This window comes from Ursus arctos, unplaced genomic scaffold (genome assembly GCF_023065955.2).
Source record: "Ursus arctos isolate Adak ecotype North America unplaced genomic scaffold, UrsArc2.0 scaffold_13, whole genome shotgun sequence".
Lineage (NCBI taxonomy): Eukaryota > Metazoa > Chordata > Mammalia > Carnivora > Ursidae > Ursus > Ursus arctos.
This window is the reverse complement of record NW_026622797.1, coordinates 3,588,977-3,611,310: the sequence shown is the minus strand read 5'-3', so window position 1 is coordinate 3,611,310 and position 22,334 is coordinate 3,588,977. Positions and strand designations below refer to the sequence as shown.

Sequence of the window (22,334 nt, the reverse complement as noted above, 5' to 3'; positions counted from 1 at the left end):
CACAAGAAAAGCTCTGAAAACCAAGGAAAAGTTACCTTATTGTAAGAGGTATTTACATGTATAAGGGAAATCTCCATTTGTAAGGGGGTCTCCCTCAGCACCAGGAAGAGGAAGATGACTTTAAATCTCTAGAAGGCAATGACTTAAATCTGTATAACAATCACACCCTTGTTTACTGTGTTTTTCCTGGTCATCTCCAGTACTGACTCCCCACCCCAACATCTCTTGTCTTTACCTGGAAGTGGTATTTTAGGTGACAGCTTTGACCATTTTGGGGAGTACTTCAGTCTTCCTGGGTCTCTCCCATGTAGACAGAAGGTATACATGTAACTAACTTTTCATTTTCTCCCCTTAATCTGTCTGTCAATTTGATTCTTAGACCATCTAGAAAAATCTTGAAGGGCAGAGGAAAATTTTTTCCTCCCCAACAAGGTTTACAAGTAAAACTTCCATGTTACTGTATTAACTAATCGGATTGCCAAATTTAGACAAGCTGACTCCTGTAACCCCAAAATGGTAAGAAGAGCAGTTCATTACTTTACGACAAAGAAAATGTAAAGAACACAAAAACAAAGTAAAAACTGCGGAGAACTTTCATGTAATCATCTGCATCTTCTCTTGACTGCTAGGAACTGCTGTGGCTTTCCTCCACTGCCTGCCTTCTAAACCTTCTTGTTCAGAAGAGCTGAAACTAGACCATATACTTCTGTCTGGAAGGCAGGCATGTACAATAAAGTTTTGATAAACTATGCAAGGGTTTGCCTAAGCTACAGATTTAGATCACACACAGCTTGTGTAAATGATAGTTTACACATTTGTTTATAAAAGTGACTGATGGGAGTGTCCGGGTGGCTCAGTTAAGCGTCTACCTTCCACTCTGGTAACAATCTCGGGTATCTGGAATGGGTCCTGGGATCGAGCCCGCATCAGGCTCTCTGCTCAGCAAGGAGCCTGCTTCTCCCTCTCCCTCTGCCTGCCTCTTCCCCTTCCTGTGTGCACGCTCTCTCTGTCAAATAAACAAAATCTTTAAAAATATAGTGATTAAAAGTAGTCTATAAGTTTGCCAGAGAATGTAATTCCCGCAGTAAGAACACTAACTTTTTATTGGCTGTTACTTTGCCCTGCACCCTCCCAGGAAATACTGAGAACACACACACGAAATGACGATCACCCATCCGAGGTTCTGCGCACGCGGTCAGAAGGGGCGTCAGCAAGCAGGCTGTACTTCATCCGGAGGCGCGCCTGCGGTTCCCACGTGCAGGGCTCACAGCTTCCCCACAAATGTGGTCACCTGCTTTACATGACCAGAGGAGATGGGGGCCAACAAGCTGCCTAGGGGACAGAGGAGAGGTGGCTTTTGTGAGCAGCATGTGGGCACCTGACACAGGGTGACTGATGCCTATGGACCCAGAGAGAGAGGGGAAAAAAAAAAAACCCTTAAAAGTGGGAAGATAAGCAAAACTGCATAATTGTCTTAATTATGATTCGTGAAGTATTAACTACAGCAGCAAAGAGAACTATAAGCCTCAAGAGTTCTTTAAAAGGCATCTCCACACTATAAAACAATAATCAATGCTCAAAGACAGGAAAAATATAAGGTACCACACGTTTTTGAGAGGTTTCTATGTAAAATAAAATCATTAAAAGTGAGTGCTTTAAAAGTTACACTTGAGTAATCTGGAAAGCACTCTGGCCCCAGCAAAGCCAGATCAAGAGGCAAAGGGCGTCCACCACAGGGGATAATGCGTAAGGGCAGCGTCCGTTCTCTCCCTCAGCCCACATCTCCTAGGGCACAGGCAAGGCCCCAGGACTGCACGGTGTGGGGCCGAGGTCTTAGGTTCTGGGCCTTACTTTGCTTATGATTTGTCTTCTTTGGGCTTTCTTAAGAACCAAATGAGATCATAAGTATAAAACAATTTAGAAAATCGATGTCAAGTACGACTATCCACAGGACTGTCCAGCTCGCTGTGCCACCTGCCCAGCAGCCCAGCGGTACCTGCCTTCTGGAGCCCACCCCCCATCTCTGGGGCGTGCCTTCCTGTGAACTGGGTTTCCTTCCTTGTCTGTCAGGGAAGCCATCATAAACGCACATGTGCTTCCTCTGCTCCCTGTGTGGGTAACGCAACATGTTGCTTTGACCCTGGGAAGGCAGCAAACCATGACACCACTGGCCCAAGACTTGGGTTCAGGTCCCCACACCCTCTGCTCCTGTGCCAGAACACCTTCCCACCCACAACCCACTCTCCACCAAGTGGCTACACTGGTTGACCAGTCTTTCCCTCTTCTGACTCATCCTCAGGAAGCCCATCCCAAATTCCCAGACTGGTTCAGCCACCAGGTATACTCGGGTCTAGCAGACTATATGTGCGTAGGTGGCTTTGCCTGCCAGACCACAGGCTCCCGGGGGCCTTGAATGCCGCTGGCCATACTCCACCACTGCATCAACAACAATAGCCCCTCCAAAGCTTATTCACTGGAGTGAAGTGTGTTCTAATAGGGGAGAAAACTGCATAAACACAGAATTCTAAATAATAAATATAAACCACTACAGATCTAACCAAGGAGAGTGCTCTGCAAAGTGATGGACAGATGGATAGACAGGTGGATGGATGGACGGGTGATGGACGGATGGATGGATGGATGGATGGGTGGAGGGGTGGAGGGATGGACAATGGCCGGATGGATGGGTGGATGGATGGATGGACAGATGGACGGATGGATGGATGGATGGATGGATGGATGGATTGATGGACAGATGGGTGGATGGATGGATGGATGGACGGATGGATGGACAGACAGACGGACGGATGGGTGGATGGATGGATGGACGGACGGGTGGACAGGTGGATGGACAGACGGATGGATGGACAGACGGATAGATGGGTGGACGGGTGGGTGGATGGATGGACGGATGGATGGTTGGATGGATGGACAGGTGGGTGGGTGGATGGATGGATGGACGGACAGACGGATGGATGGGTGGATGGATGGACGGGTGGACGGATGGATGGATGGATGGTTGGATGGATGGATGGTTGGATGGATGGACAGGTGGATGGGTGGGTGGATGGATGGATGGATGGATAGACAGATGGACGGATGGATGGACACACAGGAGCTCTGCAGTCTGTAAACCTGGTGAAATAGTCTGCCTCATCCACAGAAGCTCTCCTTGCTTTGCTCTGCCTAGATTCGTCCCCAGAGCAGAACCTTCTCCGATTGTGCCCTGGTTTAGTACCCCACATTTACAACAAACCATGGTGAGATTCTGGGTAGGAAAGAGGGAAGGCTTTCTTCTTCTGGAAATGGGAGAAGAGCATGCGTGAAAGGGAAAGCAGACAAGCAGCACTAGCAGACTGCTGTCGGGCAGGCAGATGTTCTCAGGCAAATTCAGGTTTATAAGAGTCGATATGAACACTGAGGGCATAGAAATTGATTTCTCTAAAGTAATCTTTGCCCAATATGTTCTTGAAAGTGGGCACAGCAGTTTGAAGAGAGCTGTTAAGGAATTCTCATTTCAAGAAATCCTGTAAACCTGGAGTCTCCACATCATCGCCCCTGAGCGGAGGGCATTCCCAGTCACCCTGCCTGCTGAGGTTATCCCTGGCATCACACCCATGAAGAGAGACCCCCGTGTTTCCCATCAGGCTTCTCCTTTAATGTAACCACATTATTCATTCATTACTCCACGGCATCACTATATGAAGACGCACTGTACCATGACGTAATACGTGATCATAAATCATACATACAGCACACCACACACGCTTGGTACAGGGACCCTGCTGAGGTCTTCCTAACATACCTAAATACTAAGTAAGGCTGCATCACCCGTCTTCACTAGGATCAACAGTCAATACTTCGGGAAAAAGGAAAGACAGACGTATGCATGTCACACAGAGATTTCTTGAGAAATTGGCCATTCTGAGCACTATGCATCAACCTCTGTATAAATTAATCTACTTATCCACAAATAAGGACACAGCAATAGACATCAGTAGCATCTCTCCGAGCCAGCTCAACATACATACAGAGTTTAAAGCGTTCTGCCAAAAGAAAGTCCGCACACACCCTCTGGTTCTCAGAGATGAGTGCATATTTATGTGTGTGTCTCTTAATTTCTGCCTCATTCTTTGCAGTGACTTAGGACTACAAGATACTAAAAAAGTGAAAATCACTGATACAAATTCTAGGTGGAAAGCCCCCAAATTCCTTTTTCATGAAAATGCTGCCCTTACAACTTCCCCCAGAAGTGAAATTACTGGAAGCAGAGTGTCCTGCCCCATATAAAAAGGGCCAAAGCAGAAAAGAGCCAGCAAGTCACACTGGTTTGGGGTGGGTGTCCAAGTTCCCAAACTATGAACATGACCTTGGTGACAGGATACTCTTTCTATTGAAATACAGTGCCTTTCTAGGGACCCAAAAGGAGAAATTCGTGTTCATCACAAATAATATTCTTCTAACACAAGGAGGGGCCAGCAAGCTGGAGCCCACTGCCAGTTTTTATAAATAAAATGTATTGAAATACAACAGTGCAGCTCATTCACATGGGCACTGTCTGTGTTCTTCTGCTCCAAGGGCAGAGATGAGCAACTACCATATAGCCAAGAGTCTGAAACACGCACTACGTGGGCCTTTCCAGAAAAAGTCTGCCCTGGTCTAAGACAGTGGTTCCCTACAGACATTTTCATAGACTATGACTTAGTATTTATTTTAAAGTAGTCTCTTTATCATGAGGCTTATGCTCTCACCATATGGTGAATAATTAACAGCACTGATTAATAATTTAATCAGTTATTGTATATAATCTTCTAATTCAGAAAAATGCAATAATAAAGATACTCTTTTACTAAACTAAATCTCATCTGTGCCTAATTTATAAATAAAACTACATTCCCTACATAGTTTTAAAATACTATCTAGAACAATCACTTTTAAAAACCAAGGACTAGGAACATGAAAATGTGGAAACTTGATAATCCGAATGCTCTCTGAATCGAATGTTCTGGTTTATTTAACCTTTTCTTTGAGTGTTCATTAGAAAACCTTTTCTGTTCTCAAATATTTTGCTAAAACCCTTTCCAAAACATGTTCTGTCCACACCCCTGCCTTCCCATATAGCACACAAGAATATAAGTTAGCCGTTCTTTGACAATGAAACACTTCACCTCTGGATAAGCGTAATTTCACCTTGAGACAGAATATACATGTAGGACCAGCACAACTGTTTGAAATTCTACTGATCTGAAGAAAAATCTCAGAACTTATATAAATTAATACTTTTTAAAAAGTCAAAACACCTCCGACCAGAAATGGAATGAAGACAATAAATGTTGTCTACTCTGAGTGTTCTCTTGGCAGCAAAGGCCTCTGGGGTACCTGTCACATCCTCCCAGCTGCTTCTGGGTTCTGGCCCAGCAGGGGGCTTGCTCCCGGGAGGACACACTCACCTGAAGTGTCCACAGCCCAGCCTAACTCCTTTCAGGAGACATTTTCCAGCAAGAAAAGTCTGGAAGCGCTGGGCTAGCACTCCCCAAAACAGCCCTGCCCAGTGAGGGAGGAGGCCAGGGGTAGAAGCTACTGCCCCCCAGCCCCACCAGAGTCTGAGAGGGAGTCCCTGTGGGGATCAAGCCCTTTCTGCCCATACCTCAATGTGAATAACTCATCTTCTCCCTCCAGTTGGCTTTAACTCCTTGCCTGTGACCCTCACTTCACTGCCCCACTCCCTCCTACCCGAATCACCCCTCAAGCTCTGCTTTCAGGGGAGACCAAACCAGGAAACTGGAATTCTCCAAATCTCACTTCAGGGAAACTGAGAAACGAAGAGAAGCACTGAAGCCAGAGGTTTAACCTTCGAGTGATTTCGCAGACACACAACCACACTCAAATCTGGCGAAATCCATCGGTGTCATCAACTGAGAGCTCGCGAACAGTCCACTGACTTCAGGCCACCACGAATCTCTACCCAAAACAACTATGAAACACGCTGACAAGGTTTCACTGATGCTGCCATTCAAGGACATGCCTTACATAAGTTAGGAGAGCAAAGGAAGGCACAATCACCCAGCAAGCTAAGCAGCAGGTCAAATCCTAAAATAGGAGCCTGCTGGAGTCTTCTCCAGAAAACAGGCCAGGAGGGCACAGGCCAGGGAGCAGTTCTGCAGCAGTGCCAGGAGCGGGGCCTGGAGTACAGGAGCCCAGGAGCAGGACCTGGAAGGCCGGGCTGCGGCCACCCCGGGGCCACAAGCATGTTCACTGCAGACCCTCTCATGGAATCAGTTTCCTTTAAAAATAGAAAGCAGTATTCTGAGGATTTCTGAAAACTGCTTTATATTTTCTTTTGTCTTTTTTAAAATTTTTATTTATTTATTTATTTATTTATTTATTTATTTGACAGAGAGCGAGAGAGAGCATACAGCAGGCAGAGGGAGAGGGAGAAGCAGGCTCCCCACTGAGCAGGGAGCCTGATGCGGGACTCCATCCCAGGACCCCGGGATCATGACCTGAGCCGAAGGCAGACGCTTCACCGACTGAGCCACCCAGCTGCCCTGACTTTTTATAGTAAAAACCTAAGCTGAGCTTCTCATACTTAATGCAGAATCAAAACCAAAATATTACAATGTAAAATTTTTGCAATTCAAGGAAATCCCAAAGTATTATGACTTAAAAGAGATCTGCTACTTCTTCTTTGGAGGAAAATTATTGAAGGGAAACGAACATCTACCGAGCACCGGTTTTACAGAGCAGGAAACTGGTATTCTCAGAAATTAGGCAGAGTTGAGATATGAGCCCAAACTTGACTCCCAAATCCATGTTTCCAGGGCACCACACTGCTTCTTGGGACCGACCCTTCACTCCGTGTGTGACACGCTCCGTGAGTGATTCCTATTGAACACTCTGTTAGTCGTCGGAGATGCACAGATAGCAAACCTCAAGCTTACGATGTCGAGAGCAGACAGAAGAACTGGCCGTCAGTTCTGGTGTCAGGACACACTCACCCTCAACAAGTGCGCCGTACAAAGGACACAAGGAAGGAGCGCTCACCACCGAGGCACTGTTGAATGCCTGTCTGCAATTTCTTTAATGTTTATGAACCTACTGAAAAGCAGAAGCCAATTCAAAAAATTTTTTTAAAACATGTACATGTTTGGGTGGCTCAGTCAGTGAAGTGTCTGCCCTCAGCTCCGGTCACGATCCCAGGGTCCTGGGATGGAGCCCTGCAGTCCCTCTGCCTCTCCCCCCTGCTTAAGTGCATGCATGCACACGCTCTCTCTCTCTCAAAAATAAATAAATAAAATCTTTAAAAAAAAAATGTCCCCTATATAGTATTAAAGAATTCCAAAATATCATAACAGATAAAAGTGCAATTCCTCAAATTATTTGTGACGTTTTAAATTAAAATAACATAACTCACTAATAGTTTTGTTTCAGATAAATGCAAACCAGATGTAGAGTGTTTTTTAAAGGCATTTAAAATGGAGACTCACGGGGGTGCCTGGCTGGCTCGGTTGGTAGAGCATGTGACTCTTGGTATCGGGGTTGTGAGCTTGGGCCCCAGGTTGGGTGTAGAGATTACTGAAAAATAAAAATCTTTAAAAAATAATAAAATAAAATAAGATGTAGACTCAAAACCCACCCTTAAGGAGATAATTGCTAATGGGTACATTCTTACCTTTCCTCAAGTGAGACTGAATTAAGTTACAGAAGAAAAATGGAATACATGTATAGGCCTAAGACCACTCATGTAGTTAGTTAGGAATACAGACCAACAGTGGGGAGCCTGCTTCTCCCTCTCCCTCTGCCTGCTGCTCTGCCTGCTTGTGCTCTCTCTCTCTCTCTGTCAAATAAATAAAATCTTTGAAAAAATTTAAAATAAAGAACACAGACCAACAATCTACAGAATTCTACAGTGAATTAATAACCAGTTGCAAAGAAAAAAGCTAAACATACAAACCAAATCTGAGCTACAGTGTCCTCTGGACAACGGCCCAGAGACGGGCGCTGCGTCCTGGGGAGTCACACAGCTCACCTGAGTCCTTCCAGGGCCGCAGGAGGCTCCCACCCCACTCCAAGCAGCCGGGAGGCCCACCAGAAGCATTCCTCCTTAGTCAGGCCGAGTGAATGCAAACAATTCAGAGACACAAGAGAAGAGAGGTCACATCTGCTGGAGGTGCTGAGGATCCATAAATGGGGAAATGCTTGTAACAGCCACTCCAAAAACAGATTCCCCTAAATGGAAGAATTCTAATGACAATTGCTTTTTTTTTTTTTTTTTTTTTTTTTTTTTAGCTCTTTCTCTTTCCAAAAATTCTTCCCTTTTATTTTCAACACATTGTCCTTTAATTCCTTGCCAAGAAAGTGGAATTGCTCTAAGACTCCAGCCATTTCCTGGTATCAGTGTTTCCAGAAGCTGCACTTCCTGTAACTATAAAGAAACACCTCTACCAGCCAAAGGGATGCTTCTGGCGGTCTCATCCTTCATCTCCCGCCACCTGTGAAGTCCTCTCGGGGCCGCCATGCTGCCCTTCCAGGGGGCTCACTCGGAGTCCACGGTAGTGATGACGGCAAACGTGCCCTGGCACTTTGTTCAAGGCTCTCCTGTCCACACTCGACACACCCTATTTCGTGTCATCCTCATGGCAATCCTGCGGCTGCCAAAGAAACACCCCCAACATAGGCCTGCCTTACTCACCGACCACCATGTTAGCCTGTGTACCTAGGAGACACATACCCATTTCTCAACACATCAGACCACCTGCTTTTTCCTTCCGACAAGCTGCCAATCCCAGGGCACAAGGGAATGAATACAGAGAAGAGCCAACACTGTGTCAATAAGAACAAAATGAACAAGAGTCAAGTGCTGGCACCTCCTTCCACACACATAGCTCTCTCAGAGGCTTATCTCCATCTAGTAATGGCATCCGTAAACAGTTTAGGTCATCCCAAACCCCGGGACCGAATCCCTCACCGTACTGGCAATAGGAGGTACTTCCCAGCAGACTGCGCCCCGGACAGGAGAAGTCATGATACTTCTGACTCTCGAAGATTTGGGGAGGACACCTTTAATAATATTCCAAGGCAAAACAAAAAGAATTAAAAAGTCACTTAGAAAAAAAATGACAGATTCCCTCACGATGGCCCATTTGATCAAAAGAACAGGACAGTTACAAAACACAGAACTGTACAGCTACGGCAGAAATCTCCCGAGAAACTTCGTTCATCTGGAGCGCTCATACGAATCAGGAGCACCTTTAACATTCAGACGTCCCCAGTGACCTGACAAGGCCCCGACGGCATCTGCGGGGCTCAACCTCCCACTCCCCTTCCCCATCCGCATGGTGGGCAGGGGACAGCAGGAGTCATCAGGGATTTCCTTGAACACCCCAGGCTACTACGGGAAAATAGTGCCTTCAAGAAAGGGGCCCAAAGAAGTGCAAGCCGACACCTTGTACGTCCCCAAGGCCCAGGGTGTGAGATGGGTGAAGACCCGAGAAGCACGACTCTAGGGGTCAAAGAAGTTTGTTAGGGTGGAAGGCTGACATTTGAGGTTAGGAAAGGGTTTTCACAAAATCCAGTAACTAGGAAGGAAGTAGCAGCTAAAATAAAACCAATGGCTGGACTAGGAGGAAATAATATTAAGTGATAAGACAAAGAAAATGTCAGCGGTATAAAGCAGAACACAGGAAAATAGGCAGGGCTGATACCCAAACCAGGGAGGAAGGAAGAAACCCACTTAGATACTTAGCGAAACAGTGACTATTAACATTAAACCTGAAATAAAATCAGGGAAGAGATCAAATACGAGGATCCGAGGAATTCAGTGCTACCACCAAAGCCCAGCCAGAGGAGAGGTCTCGAGGTCAAGGACCGCCTTGCATCTGGTTGGCCCAGAGCAGCTCCCACAGCAGCTCTGCGAATGTCTGCCCAGGGATGAATGAATGCCTAAGTTCCCACTGTCCCTGCCCTAAATGAAAAGTCACAGCATTGCAACTCGGGAGTAAATTATAATAAGCCGTCATGGCCCCTGCAGACGGTGCTGACAAGACCGCTTGAGGCTCCGTTTCCATTCAGCTGGGGAGTGCTAGAATGTAAAGCCCACGTTTTCACAGGGAAGACACTCCGTTTCTTGCCAAAATGTAGTGATTTCTACCAGCTGAAGCTGGCTGGGCAGCTCTCCAACGGTTTCAACAATACTTCATATCTCACATGTGAACCATAGGCTGTTTCAGAGTCAGAAATCACATTAAAATAGAAGTGGGTTTTTCCCCCTTTCAAATTGGTTGGTGACGTTGAAAATGAGCCGATAAGATAAGCACGAGGGGTACTGATGCATGCGATTTTTTTTTTTTTTTAATATTCATGGTTTGACATTTTGGGATCTTGTGTAGAAGTAAGTGGGAGGCTAGAGGAAGACAAAAGCGAACAAACCTCAGGTCTGAAAAATGAAACTATGATCTCAATAGGAAGATGATAAAAAGCCCAACAACATGGGGCACCCGGGGGGCTCAGTCGGTGAAGCATCTGCCTTTGGCTCAGGTCATGATCCCGGGGTCCCCGGGATCGAGCCCCATGTCTGGCTCTCTGCTCATCGGGGAGTCAGCTTCTCTCTCCCTCTCACTCTGCCTGCCACTCTGCCTGCCTGTGCTCCCTCTGTCAAATAAATGAATAAAATCTAAAAAAAAAAAAAGCAACAACAAGGAAAGATCTCCTCAACCATAGAGCAGCTGACGAATAGTTAAATGGCATTTCCGTAAATTGTTGTTTGGAAATTTAATTTTCGAATAGGTAAATTATGTTATTCAAAACTCAACACATACAAAAAGGATATACCGGGAGTCTCTCTACAACTCTTGCTCCCCGCCCCCCCCACCCCCGTGCCACCGAGCAGGACTGGTCAGCGCGCAGTTTCCACATGCAAGTAGGAATACGGGTATTCGCGTCCGTTGTCCTTTCTAGCGCAAGAATGTGTACACACTGCTTTACGTGTTCCTTTCTTCACGCGGCAAGGTACCTGGAAGACCGGTCGTGCACTTGTATCACTGCTGCGAAGTTTATTTAGCCAGGCCCCTGCGGAGAGACCTTTGCATGGTTTTCAGTGCTCTCTTTCAAACGATGCTGCAGTATTTTAACCCCTCGCTAAGCCACTTTGCCCATGTGTGGGTGTATCTGAGTGATAAATTCCCAGAAGGAGAATTACCGCTTCACTGGGTACACGCATTTTTAACAGTGATCAATACTGCCAAATTGTCTGCCTCAAAGGCTGTACCAATTGCTACTCTCACCAGGAATGTAAGGGAGTATCTTTTTCCTCACAGACTTGCCAATGGTGTGTTAGCAAGACTGTTAATCTTTGTAAATCCGACAGGTGAAAATGCTACCTTGGTGTTATTTTAAATTGCATTTATTTTATCATGAATGAGGCTGAGAATCTTTTCATCTTTTTACATAGCCATTCACTTCCTTTTCTAGGAACTATCTGTTCATTTCGTTTGACTATTTTTTATTAGGTTCTTTTACTTAACCATTTCCAGGAGCTCTGTCAGTATCAGGAAGGTGAGCCCTATGCTGTGATAGGAGCAGTCAGTGCTTCCTTCTAGGGCGGATGGTCAAGAACTACAAGAAATTGATGCTGTGGGAGCTCAGAGGTGCCACCAGAAGCTAAAGGCCACGGGCAGAGTCCAGGGGCTCATGCGCAGCAGCTTTCCAGGAATCCAGCAGGACTTACTTATGGTACTGAGGGTTGTAAAAAGTCTCTGTAGATTCGTGAATCAATCTTATCTTCGACTATTTTGGAATTCTGGGAATGAGTCCTATTGAAGGGGTCTCCCCCCATGCCAAGGCTAGGAAGGAATCACCTCGTTTTTTTGTCTTTTTATGTTTCCTTTAAAAAAAAAAAAAAAACTATTTGACCATATGATCCATTTGGAATTTCTCCTGGAGGTGCAGTAAGAGGTATGACCTAATCTTGTTTTTGTCTACATGACTTCCTAGTTGTCCCAAAATCATTTTACTCAATAGTCTATTTTTACCCCTAGAAAAGACAACACTTTTAAAATATTCTAAATTCCTTCATGTGTCTGGGTCTGTTTTAAGACTTTTCTATCCTGTTGCATTGGTTTATCTACTCACATGCCAGGACCACACTGTTTTAATTGTTGAGGTTTTTCCTTAATCTGCCTTAAAATAACTGGATATGTTTAATCATGAGACACAAAGAGTTATTATCCTAAAAAGGCATGATGACCGATGAGACAAGAATGCTTGAAGAGTGAACTTCTGGTGTTGGGACAAAAAGAAAATCTAAAAATGGATATAACCCTGACAGCAATGATAAAATACATAATTACCAAATCTACGAAGCCATAGTAATCAAGCCTGTGGACATCATTTTAAATGTTTATTCTGGAAGCCGCTAAAACTACAACGCAGAAACACGTAATTACGTCATGTACAAATGGAGTCCAGGGGCTCATGCGCAGCAGCTTTCCACATACTCATGATAGTGGACCTGCTCTTCATGCAAAACTGCTTCTTCCTTACCAACTTTTAAAAGTCCAAATATGCTCGCATTTTTATAAATAATTCATGATATCCACACACATGGCACTGTTTCAATACCTTCATAAGCACCGCTTTCTCTTTGCTACTGTAGAAAATGTTTTTGTCAAAGTTAAAAGCTTTTTATCACTGCCTCAGGACACAAAACAGAGGCACCCAGAACGCTCTAAACACATATCTCCCTCCTTCCCATCAGCTCATGGAGCTTGCCCCATGCTGAGCTCAGCACCCCGGAGTGGGGCATACGGACACACTGCGTTCTCGGTAACTCAGAAGCCCTGGTCATTGGTGTCAAACAGTGTTTCTGGAGTACATGGAAACAAAAAAAAGTGAACCAAGGGATGTTTCAAGTTATGCTAAAATTCACCACGATGTTATTTATTTCATTACTGCCTTCCTCTTGGGAAAGCTAATATTCTTAAAGGACCATGTTGATCATATTCTCCCACCTAAACACCTTTGCTTACTTATTCGTTAGACTTCTTGTCTAATTGCTTGGCGATGTGCTAGGCATTGAGGTTAAGAAAATGAATAAAACATGCTTCCTGCCCACGGGAAGGAAGGGAGACACACACTAAGTGGAAAAGTACCAGCTCCAGGCACTGGGGGGATACAGATGAGGGGACAGGGAGCAAGCCCAGGGAGAAGGAGGGAATTCCCAGAGGCCAGCGGATGGCAACTGGGGGGAAAGGGCCCCCATCACAAGGCACACGGTGACAGCGGCAGAAGTTCTCCAACTGTAAGCAGTTTGGCACTGGAGCAAGCGGAGGGGAGACGGCAGCAGGCGGAGGGTGAATCACTGTGCAGAGAGCTTCCTCCGGGGGGCAATGGTGCCATTAAAGAGTGTTCTCTCCCCTCTGCACCCCTCTTCAACGGCCACGGCTAAAAGGTGTCATAATTGCCCTTGATCTTGTCTTGAAGGAGGACGTTTGTGTGGACATAGCTGTTGCCAATGAGTGGGTCAGCAACAAGAACACAGATGCTGGGTGCACATGTGCCTGTCACATGACCCGCCCCTCCCCAGTATACACATGGAATGACCTCCCTATGAAGACTCCACAGTCTTTCCTTGCTGCTCACACCGCCTTTATCTGCCGCGTGAAGCGCTCGCGCCGGACCCATCTGCTCTCTCTCCGACGTTCTCCCCACAGCTCCTCCCCTCAGGCCCCCCGCCAGCTCTGCACACCCCACACCCTGCCTCCTTCAAGATAGCACTCCAGTTTCATCCTGCTGGGCCACTTCATCAACATGTGTACTGAGAGCTTCCAAGTGTCCACACCGGCCACAGGTGTCCATGTGGCGAGCCGCGCGTCTACACCGGCACCGCTCTCTGCCCGCAGCTGGCAGGTGAGTCTTCCCAGGACTCGCCTTCTGCACAGCCCTCGCGCACTCCCATCACCGGCCACACTGCACAGGCCAGTGACTGACCCCCTGCGCCGGGCAGGACCCCTGTGGCCTGGCCCCTCGCCCCGCGCCACCACCCTGACTCTGCTCACGGCTGGCTACAGCGGCCTGCAGAAAGGGGCACGCGGTGGGGGCTCTCATGTCAGCCCCCCACTTTCCCACTGCACCCCTCCCTGCACCTGAAGCCCCCCAGCACCCACAGGGGCTTCCACAGCTGTTCCTGCAGAGAGGGCTCCCTTCCAGTGTCCCTGGCTTCCTTTCTCCACCTTCTCCAAGGCTTGCTCTGTTCTTTTGCTCCTCTTTCTTCAAATTCCTGCCCAGCGAGTAACAGTCTCAGGTCTGCCCCGCCTGCAGAAAAGCTAGCTCTCACCTCCCTGCAGCGGGAGGCCATGGGCCTCTCTCTCTCACCTCTCCTGCCCTGAGGACTACACCTGCCCTGTGCATCGGTCTCCAAGGAGCCTTTGCTCCACGGAAAGGGGGTCTGCATGTCTGCCACCACACCCAGAATCCCTGGACGGGGCCCTGCCGGCTCGCTGGCTCTGCAAACTTACTTGATCTCCGGGGCGTCTGGCTCCTTCCGTGCTGAGGTGCCCCGTCCCGATTCCAGGGCATGTTCTGTTCCATTTCCCCTCCTCTCTGCTCTCGGGCTCATTCTTCCTCCAGGTTCTCCATGGTTCTTCCTTTGGCTCCTGTCACACAGTCTTCTGTCTCTCCTGCTCCCATGGGTCACGGCAGGGTTCCATTCAGAACCGCGGCTTCTACTGCTACCGAGGAGTTGCAGAGCCTCATCTCCCACCCCGTTCCCTCTGCGGCTGCCCAGAGAGCCACCCTGTCATTCCACAGCCACAGCGGGGGAAGCCACCGCAGGGCACAGCGGTCCGGTAGCGACTCTATCAGGCTGCGCTTCGAGCCTCCCAGTGCACAGGGGCCCTGGACACGCTCACACTGGGGGCCCAACCCCGTGACTGTGAACACCGCGAGTACTCTTGGTTCCCCAGCCTCGCTCTGTGCACCCTCCGACTGCCAGATGTGACTTAGCCACCCGCCGTTTGAACACCTCCACTAAGCTGTGCAGACCTCACGCTACCAAACACAACACCGGATTCCTGCCACTCCCGGTAGGCCCCTTCCTTCCCAGGCTTCCCCCTCACACAGTCCGGCGCAGGCCCAAATGCTCCACTGAAAGCCGGGCACTGCTCTTGCCTCCTCCCCCCTTTATCCACATACCCAATCCACCTGCACGTGTTGCACTCTCTGCCTCCAAACTCCTCCTGAAGCCTCAGGTCATCACCACGCCGGTCACCCCTATCTCTTGTCCTGCCTACTACAGCGGCCCCCATATACTCCATCTCAACAGCCCCTACATTCACTCACCGAACTGCAGCCAGAATGAGGTTCTTGGATCACAAAGCTCATAATCCCCACTAGTCTGAAACCTTCCAGTAGCTTCCCCTTGCTCACGCAGTAGCACACAATTTTCCCCCAACTGACAAAGCCCCAACCTGGCCCGTTTGCTCTGTGGGCATCACTCCATGCCACTGCTCTGGTCCACACCCAGGCTGCAGCAAAAGGGGACTGCATTCTGTCCCCTAACCTGAGACTCCCTCTGCCTGGGGCACTCTGCACTATGGGCTGCATGGGCCATTCAGACCCCAGGCGAACTTCCACTACACAGAGAGACCCTCACAGGCCCGTCAACTCTTGGATTTTAACTCCATGCATAGCTCTTATGGCATTTGGTACTTCTGATTCTTGATGGGTTTTTTCCCTTTGTATGCTCGATTGGTTCGCATCTACCCCACAGAGTGCAGGCACCATACAATCAGAAATCCCCATTCGAACAACACTGCTGACCAAAGAGGTGTCAATTCCAGTATTTCCTGTTCTTTTACCCTTTTCTCTAGACAAGGAACCACGCCAGCCATGAACACAGGTTCGCACATGCACGCGCACACACACACACACACACACATACCCCCCTCTCCAATCCAGAAACCAGTCATCGGACCCCTGCCTTATCTAGTCACCCAGTCCTATTAATATTACCTGCTCCCTATGGCTCTGTCTCCCCTGCCTCTCAGGTGCATGCTCCCCGTCTCGGTTCAGCCTCCCACCTGTCCTCACCTGGCCCGACTGCTGCCCCTGATCACTCAGCAGCCCAACTCCACGGCCGGAGGCAGTGGTCTTCCCGCCTCTCTACCTTACCTCTCTGTGTGTAGTCCCTCAGAGGGGTTCACACTAACGGATAACCAGAAAATCCTGCGTGTTAGCCCAAGAGAATCCTCTCTCCTCACCACCCCTCACCCCAGCTAGCTTCCCACACAGCCTCTGGCTGTGCCCTCAGCCTCTTGAGCCCTCCGCTGGCCAGCAGGGCTTCCCCGAGGCTTCACTGGCCCGTGCTTGGACAGGAAGAAGCCCTCCACCTCAAGACTCCAACTGGCTCCTCTGTGAAATCCTTTCAGGGCCCTCCAATCAGATGGTGCTCAGTTTCCTGTCCCAGGAGCGCCCTGCACTGCCTCTGCCAGGCAGGGACCACGTGTGCAAGCTGCACCTGCCGTTCCCGCCAGCTGTGTGCCCCTGAGAGCTCGGACTCCGGCTCCCACGTGGCTGGACCCCGGCACACCGAGGCTGAGGCCGAGTCAGCTCCAGATGAGTGGCCTTCAATTTCTACGTTCCTTTTCCACAAGCACCACGTTGTTGTTTTTTGTTTCTTTTCACCTTTGATTTTCCGAAACAAATAAGAGAGCACCTTAGATACATACGTCAGCCACTGTAAGCAGGCCAGTAAATGAGCAAGAGAATCCCAGAAAGTGGTAAATGCTACAAATAAACTCCCAATGCTAGGCATCTTCTGTTGCCTTTGTAACATCCTGAGCTACCTCATCATTGTGGAGTTGTCCCTCAGACCCATTTAGACCAGCGGGAGGAGCTTGATTTACATTTTAAAAAAGAAATTAAAATGTTTTGAATTACAACTAAGAGCTTTCCTTTTAAGGGAGAAATATTCCTTTTTCATGAAAATTATTTTTTCTTTCCTTCTCAGACTGCCCGAGCTGTTTTTAAACAAACAAAAATTAACAATATATTAATTGATGACATGTTCATCACACCAGGTTTAACCCACTTTACAGTAAACAAAATCCTAACATTTACTTAGTTATCTAGTGCAGTGCATTTTTTCCCTTGTGATGAGAAAGGACTTTTAAGATCCACATTCTTAGCAAGTTTCAAATATGCAACAGTATTACCAGCCATAGTCACCACGTTGTACATTATATCCCCATGGCTTCCTTATCTTACTGCAATGCATTTCTTTTCCCAAGGGATAGAAAAAGTTTTACGTGCCAAATTATCCAAGGATAAGACATTAGATTGACATGAGAGAAGGCACTGTCCTCTGTTTCCACTGCCTCTGATTTAGATTTTTAGGGATTATCTTTGTTCATGCAGTTTTGAAAAAGAGGAGTTTTGTGAAATTTAAATTAACACACCTAAACAGTTCCAGCCAGTTTAAACAGCGTGGTCTGTGGATTTCAGCCCTTCTGACTACCCCAGTCAAAACAGACATGGACATCTCCATGGACACCGGTCTACCACAACCTGCACCCTGGCCCGGCAGGGAAAATTCACAACTCTGCTTTGCTGGGTATCTCAGTAGGTATCCAGATCCATATTTCAGGTCCTTTGAAGGGAACAGTCATCATTATTTTCATCTACCACAAACAATTTGCACTGAGTAGGGACTCAGTAATTACCTGTTGGTTGGCTGTTAATTGACTTGACCTCCATCTCTGCGGTCGTGCTTCTCGTCCCACACCCTCAGCAAACCCTGTCCCACCAACACCGTAAGAAGAAGCTACGTGTGAAGTGTAGTGTACCTTTCCTGTGTTACACACATTTGCTCTTAAAAGGAATCCTATTTATCTCAGTGTTCAAGTGCTGGCCACATAGTATCTTAAGTCTCAAGAAAAGACCAACAGTGGTTAGGGGTTGATGCTGAGCATATTTCCAACCTACCATTCCTGGAAACATACATGTTTCTGTTGCGAACATCTGAAAAAGACACAATCCACTGTAGTCTGAAGCAGCGTCTGTGTGGCGCATTCACAAATCTTTGCCACGTCCTTTTCCTTGCTCCCTCTGTCTCCTTTGTCCTGACCAACCAGCGCTTTCCTTTTTCTACAGCTCTGCCCCTTCGGAGTGGGCATCAATGCTAAACCTGGTTCCAGGAGGCTCTCTCCTACCATCTGGTGAAGTCCTCTTGGACCATGGCCAGGCCAGGCCAACACCTGGCAACCAGCAGTAACTTTTAATAAGTGTCTGCTCTGTGCATTACTGAGCGAACCAGTAAATCAGTGTGAACCAAAATGCAAAACCAAAATGGACAGGAATGGAACCAGGATATCCAACTTCCAACCCATGATTTGCTTTATGTGATGACAAAAATAAAACAAGCGTTTCTAGAAACAGGAATCGGACACAGCAGCCTTTATGTGATAACTTGATTGTTCAACCCAGGAAAGACCAAATGGAAACATAAAAAAGCGAATAAACATGCAACAATTAAGACACATCTGTATACATTTGGGCATTTTTACATTCTTACAGAATCCGGAAGTCATTTTTACTGACAAATATCAAAAAGTCTGCCAAGATTCTGGTACTTCACCAATTCAGACAGATGTGGCTTATCACGCAGTGAGACCGGAACAAAGACCCTAAAAGTGTCAGAGCAGAAACTTGGTACTGTCCTTTGAGCATCCATTCAGCCCTTTCCCACCTTTCCCTGATAACACATTGTGCTTAAGAGTACTTTCATACTCAGCACCTTAGTAATGTCCCAAAGAAGACCTTGTAGTCTCTTGTTCCTATTCAAACCCCAGGCTACTACTTGCTGACTTGGTTCAAGGGAAGAAAAGACACACAAAGACAAAAACCTGCAATTCTTGAGTGTGATTATCACTGGGCTTCTCCCAGCCAGAACTTTCTGCAGAGTGGGTCCCTTCTGACGGCTTTCTTCTCTAGGTCTTCTGTCCTTCCAAAGGGAAAGCCTGCTGGGTACTCCCTAGCTCAGCCTCATTCAACCTGGACTGTTCATCTTTATCCTGTCCCACAACATCCCTGGCAAGGTGCCCCCACCCCAAACTAACAAACCCCACTAACAGCAACATACAAACAGAAACCTCATCATTTTAGGAAACCCTGTTCCACCCAAATGCCCACACCCCTGTCTCCTTGCCACTGTCCCCTCCCCGAAATAGTGCTCCTCACTGGCAAGGCGTGGCGCCCTTCCATCCCCACACACACCCCAGCTGCCAAATGTGAAATGTAGATGCTTATTTAGAACGCACAAATGCACATAGAAGGGGACAGGCAGGAACCCCAGTTCTAGGCCCAAGTCTTCACCAACACACTTCAGAACTCCTTGGGAGCTCCATGCTCTCACTCCACCTTCAATTCGTGGCAAATCCGTGTCCGTTTCAGTAAATAAAAATGACCCCATCTAAGGGCAGCAGGTGTGTGGCCCCTCATGCCCAGACCACATCTCTCCCGAAATGCAGCACCTAAAAATCAACCAACACCTGCAGGTGGGGTCCTGAAGAAGCAGATAACTGGGAGCTGCGTCTGACTAGGAGAGACTACAGGATGGAGGGGTGGGGGTGGGGGGGGAGTCCGGGGACCATGCCTGGCGGTCCTATCAGATCCCCCGGCAAGTAGGGGCAGAAACAGCCGCGGGAAGCCGGGGTGCGTGCGGTGCGAGAGGCCTCTGGGCCACCCGGCCCCCGTGTATCCCCGCGCCCGGGAGGCGGGATCGCTGGGGGTTGTAGGGCCCGCACAGGACGCGCTCGCAGGCCCAGGGGCTGCAACCCAGCGGCGCTCAGGCGGGCAGTGTGCCCAGACAAGTACTAGCATCGAGGTAGGGCTGGACCCCAAGTGCCCAGAGGCAAAGACTGGCCAGGGCTTGGGAGCGAGCGGCAGATGGGAGCAGGAAGCCAAAACGCGACCCTGGAGAGTCAGCCGAGAGAAGGCGCCGCGGAAACGCGGTTCCCTAGCGAGCAGCAGACAAAGGCTCGGGTGCGCACGCGGTGGACGGTGGCGCCCGGGCTCCGCGCTTAGGGCCGGGAAGAACCGTGCCCAACCCGGCTCGCGCCGGAGTCGCCCGGTGCCCGGAGGATGCGACCTTCGCCACTCCCCACCCCTGGGTCTCCGTCCTCACCTTGCTCGCCCTCCATCCACAACAACGGCGATCCCCTCTTCTGCGCATCGGGCGCCTCTTCCCTTAACATCTCCCGCCTCCTGCCTTCTACCAAACCTCTGCCTTGACTATTCTGCTCAGCCTTGCCCCCCTCCCCCGCGACACGCCTTCTAACACCCCTGCTCCAGCGCGCTCTCAGCCCCGCACCCGGGACTGGGGAGGCGGGGCGGCCTTAGTCGGCCCGGGGGCCCGAACCCGCGGCGCCTTCCTCCTCCACCCTAACGCCCCATTGTCCTTCCCTTTACCAGCCCAAGCACCAGCTAAACCCCGAGATCTAGAGAAAGTGGACTCTTCGTGGAGGCGCACCCGTTTCACTCCGCTAGTCCACGCTCTGGAACAGGGTCACTACAGCGGGGGCAGGGGGGAAGCAGCCCGGGCACCGACACCGAACCCGGGAGACCGCGAGTGCCTGCACCTTTGGGAGCGCGGAGCTCCGGTGTCCTGGTCTGCCTCACCCGGCCAGGGGACCAGCGGGCGGGACCCCCAAGTGGAAGGAAGTGCATTTCTTCCAGCCTCACTGGTCCCAGGCTAAGGGGAGAGGAGCCTGGCGTGAGGGGGTCACAGAGTAGAGACTGCAAACACGGACCGGGCAAGTGTGGCCACGAACAGCACCAGGGAATCCGAGGCGGGCAGCGGGTCCGGTTCTCACCTCGCGGCGCCCGCCACCCTCCCGGGTCACCCTTCCCCCGCACGCACGCGGAGCCTGGGAAACCCCGGTGTCCCGGGGCTGACGGACGCTCCCGCGCGCCACCAATGTGCCTCGAGCCTCCCGTTCTTCAGGGAAGCCCACTGGGCGCCAAAAGCCCCGGCACAAGCACCCTGCGCGCCCCCGACCGCGGGGAATGAGGAGCTCGGCACTTACTGGGGCTTAGGAAACACTCCGTCAACCTTCGGAAGCAGCTCGCATTATTAGAAGGTCCATCTTCCATGTCGGAGCCGAAGAGCAGGGGGGACGCGGCGGCGAGGGCGAAGCCGGCGCCTCTGGGCCGCCGCGGAGTTCGGCCGCCGCCGCCTGGGCTGGGGCCGGGGCAGCCCCCGCCGGCACCCGGGAAGCCGGGGGAGCCCGCGCGGCGGGCGGCCGGGCCGAGCGGGAGCCGGAGCCCGGCGCGGGCTGGGAGCAGCAAACCCTGGAGCGCAGAGCAGAAGAAGAGCCGCCGCCGCCCGCCGCCGCTGCCACCGCCGCCGCGGGGACTACTGCTGGGAGGGACGCTCAAGGGAGCTGCCTCTTGTCCTCCTCCGCCGCCGCCGCCAGCATCGCCGCCGCCTCCTCGAGGCGCCGCCGCCGCCGCTGCGCCCTCCCTTCCTGGGAGACGCACGGGGAGGTGAAAGGCAGATGAGGAGGGGAGAAGAGAAGGAGGGGGCGGGGGGGGCGGCGGCCAGAAGTAAAAGGAAGATGGAGAGGAGGAGGGGACAGAGGAGGAGAGGGCGAGCGCGAAGGGAGCGCGGACCGAACCCCAGCCGCCGCTGCCGCGCGCACACTGGGCGCCCGGGCCCCCCGCGGGGCTGGCGCGGCCTGCGGGGGAGGGGGGCGGGCTCGGGGGCGCGGCGCGCTCGGCCCGGCCGCGGCCAGGCCGCTCGGGGGCCGGACCCGGGCCCACCGCGCTCCCCCCGCCGGCAGCGCCGCCCCAGGGCTCCGGGCGGAGTTTGCCGGGACCGGATCCGAGCTCGTCCCCGGCCGCTGGCAGGGGGGCCTGGGGGCGGGGAGCGAGCGGCTCTACGGGGCTGGCCATGGCCCTCCTCCCTGGGCCGCGGTGGGGCAGGCCGCCGGCGGGAGGGGCGCGCCGCGGGCCCGGACTCGGCGGGCTCCGCCCCCGCAGGACCTGCCTTCCCCGGCCGTTCGGCCCGAGCGCGGGGCTGGTTCTCCTCTCCGGTCTTCCGCGCCCCTCCCGGCCCAATCTTCACATCGCGTCCCGCTCTGGGTGCGGGAGGACGTGGGGCCGGGCGCGAGTCCCCGGCGGCGGCGCCTGGCTGCCGGCTGGCGCGCACAATCGGCGTGCTCCCGGCCGGGGCGAGGGGCTGCGGAGACGCTGCCTGCAAGCGTGGCGTGGTTTGTGCGCGCTCCGGTGGCTGAGCCTCGGCGACTGCTTGAAAGCAGCGGAGAAAAGCGCCGCAGTGC

General features: G+C 50.6%; 1 protein-coding gene across 2 annotated transcripts in view; it reads right to left on the bottom strand.

Moving 5' to 3' along the window:
• The window catches only part of PDE10A (phosphodiesterase 10A), a 286,912-nt gene extending 264,964 nt beyond the window's left edge, over positions 1-21,948 (bottom strand). The window contains exon 1 of one of the 2 annotated variants that reach the window (XM_026505185.4): positions 21,081-21,948. In XM_026505185.4, the coding sequence (XP_026360970.2) occupies positions 21,081-21,948 (868 nt within the window). The remainder of the gene's footprint in view (positions 1-21,080) is intronic. The other variant, XM_057310905.1, reaches the window with a different exon arrangement.
• Positions 21,949-22,334: the final 386 nt, after the last annotated feature.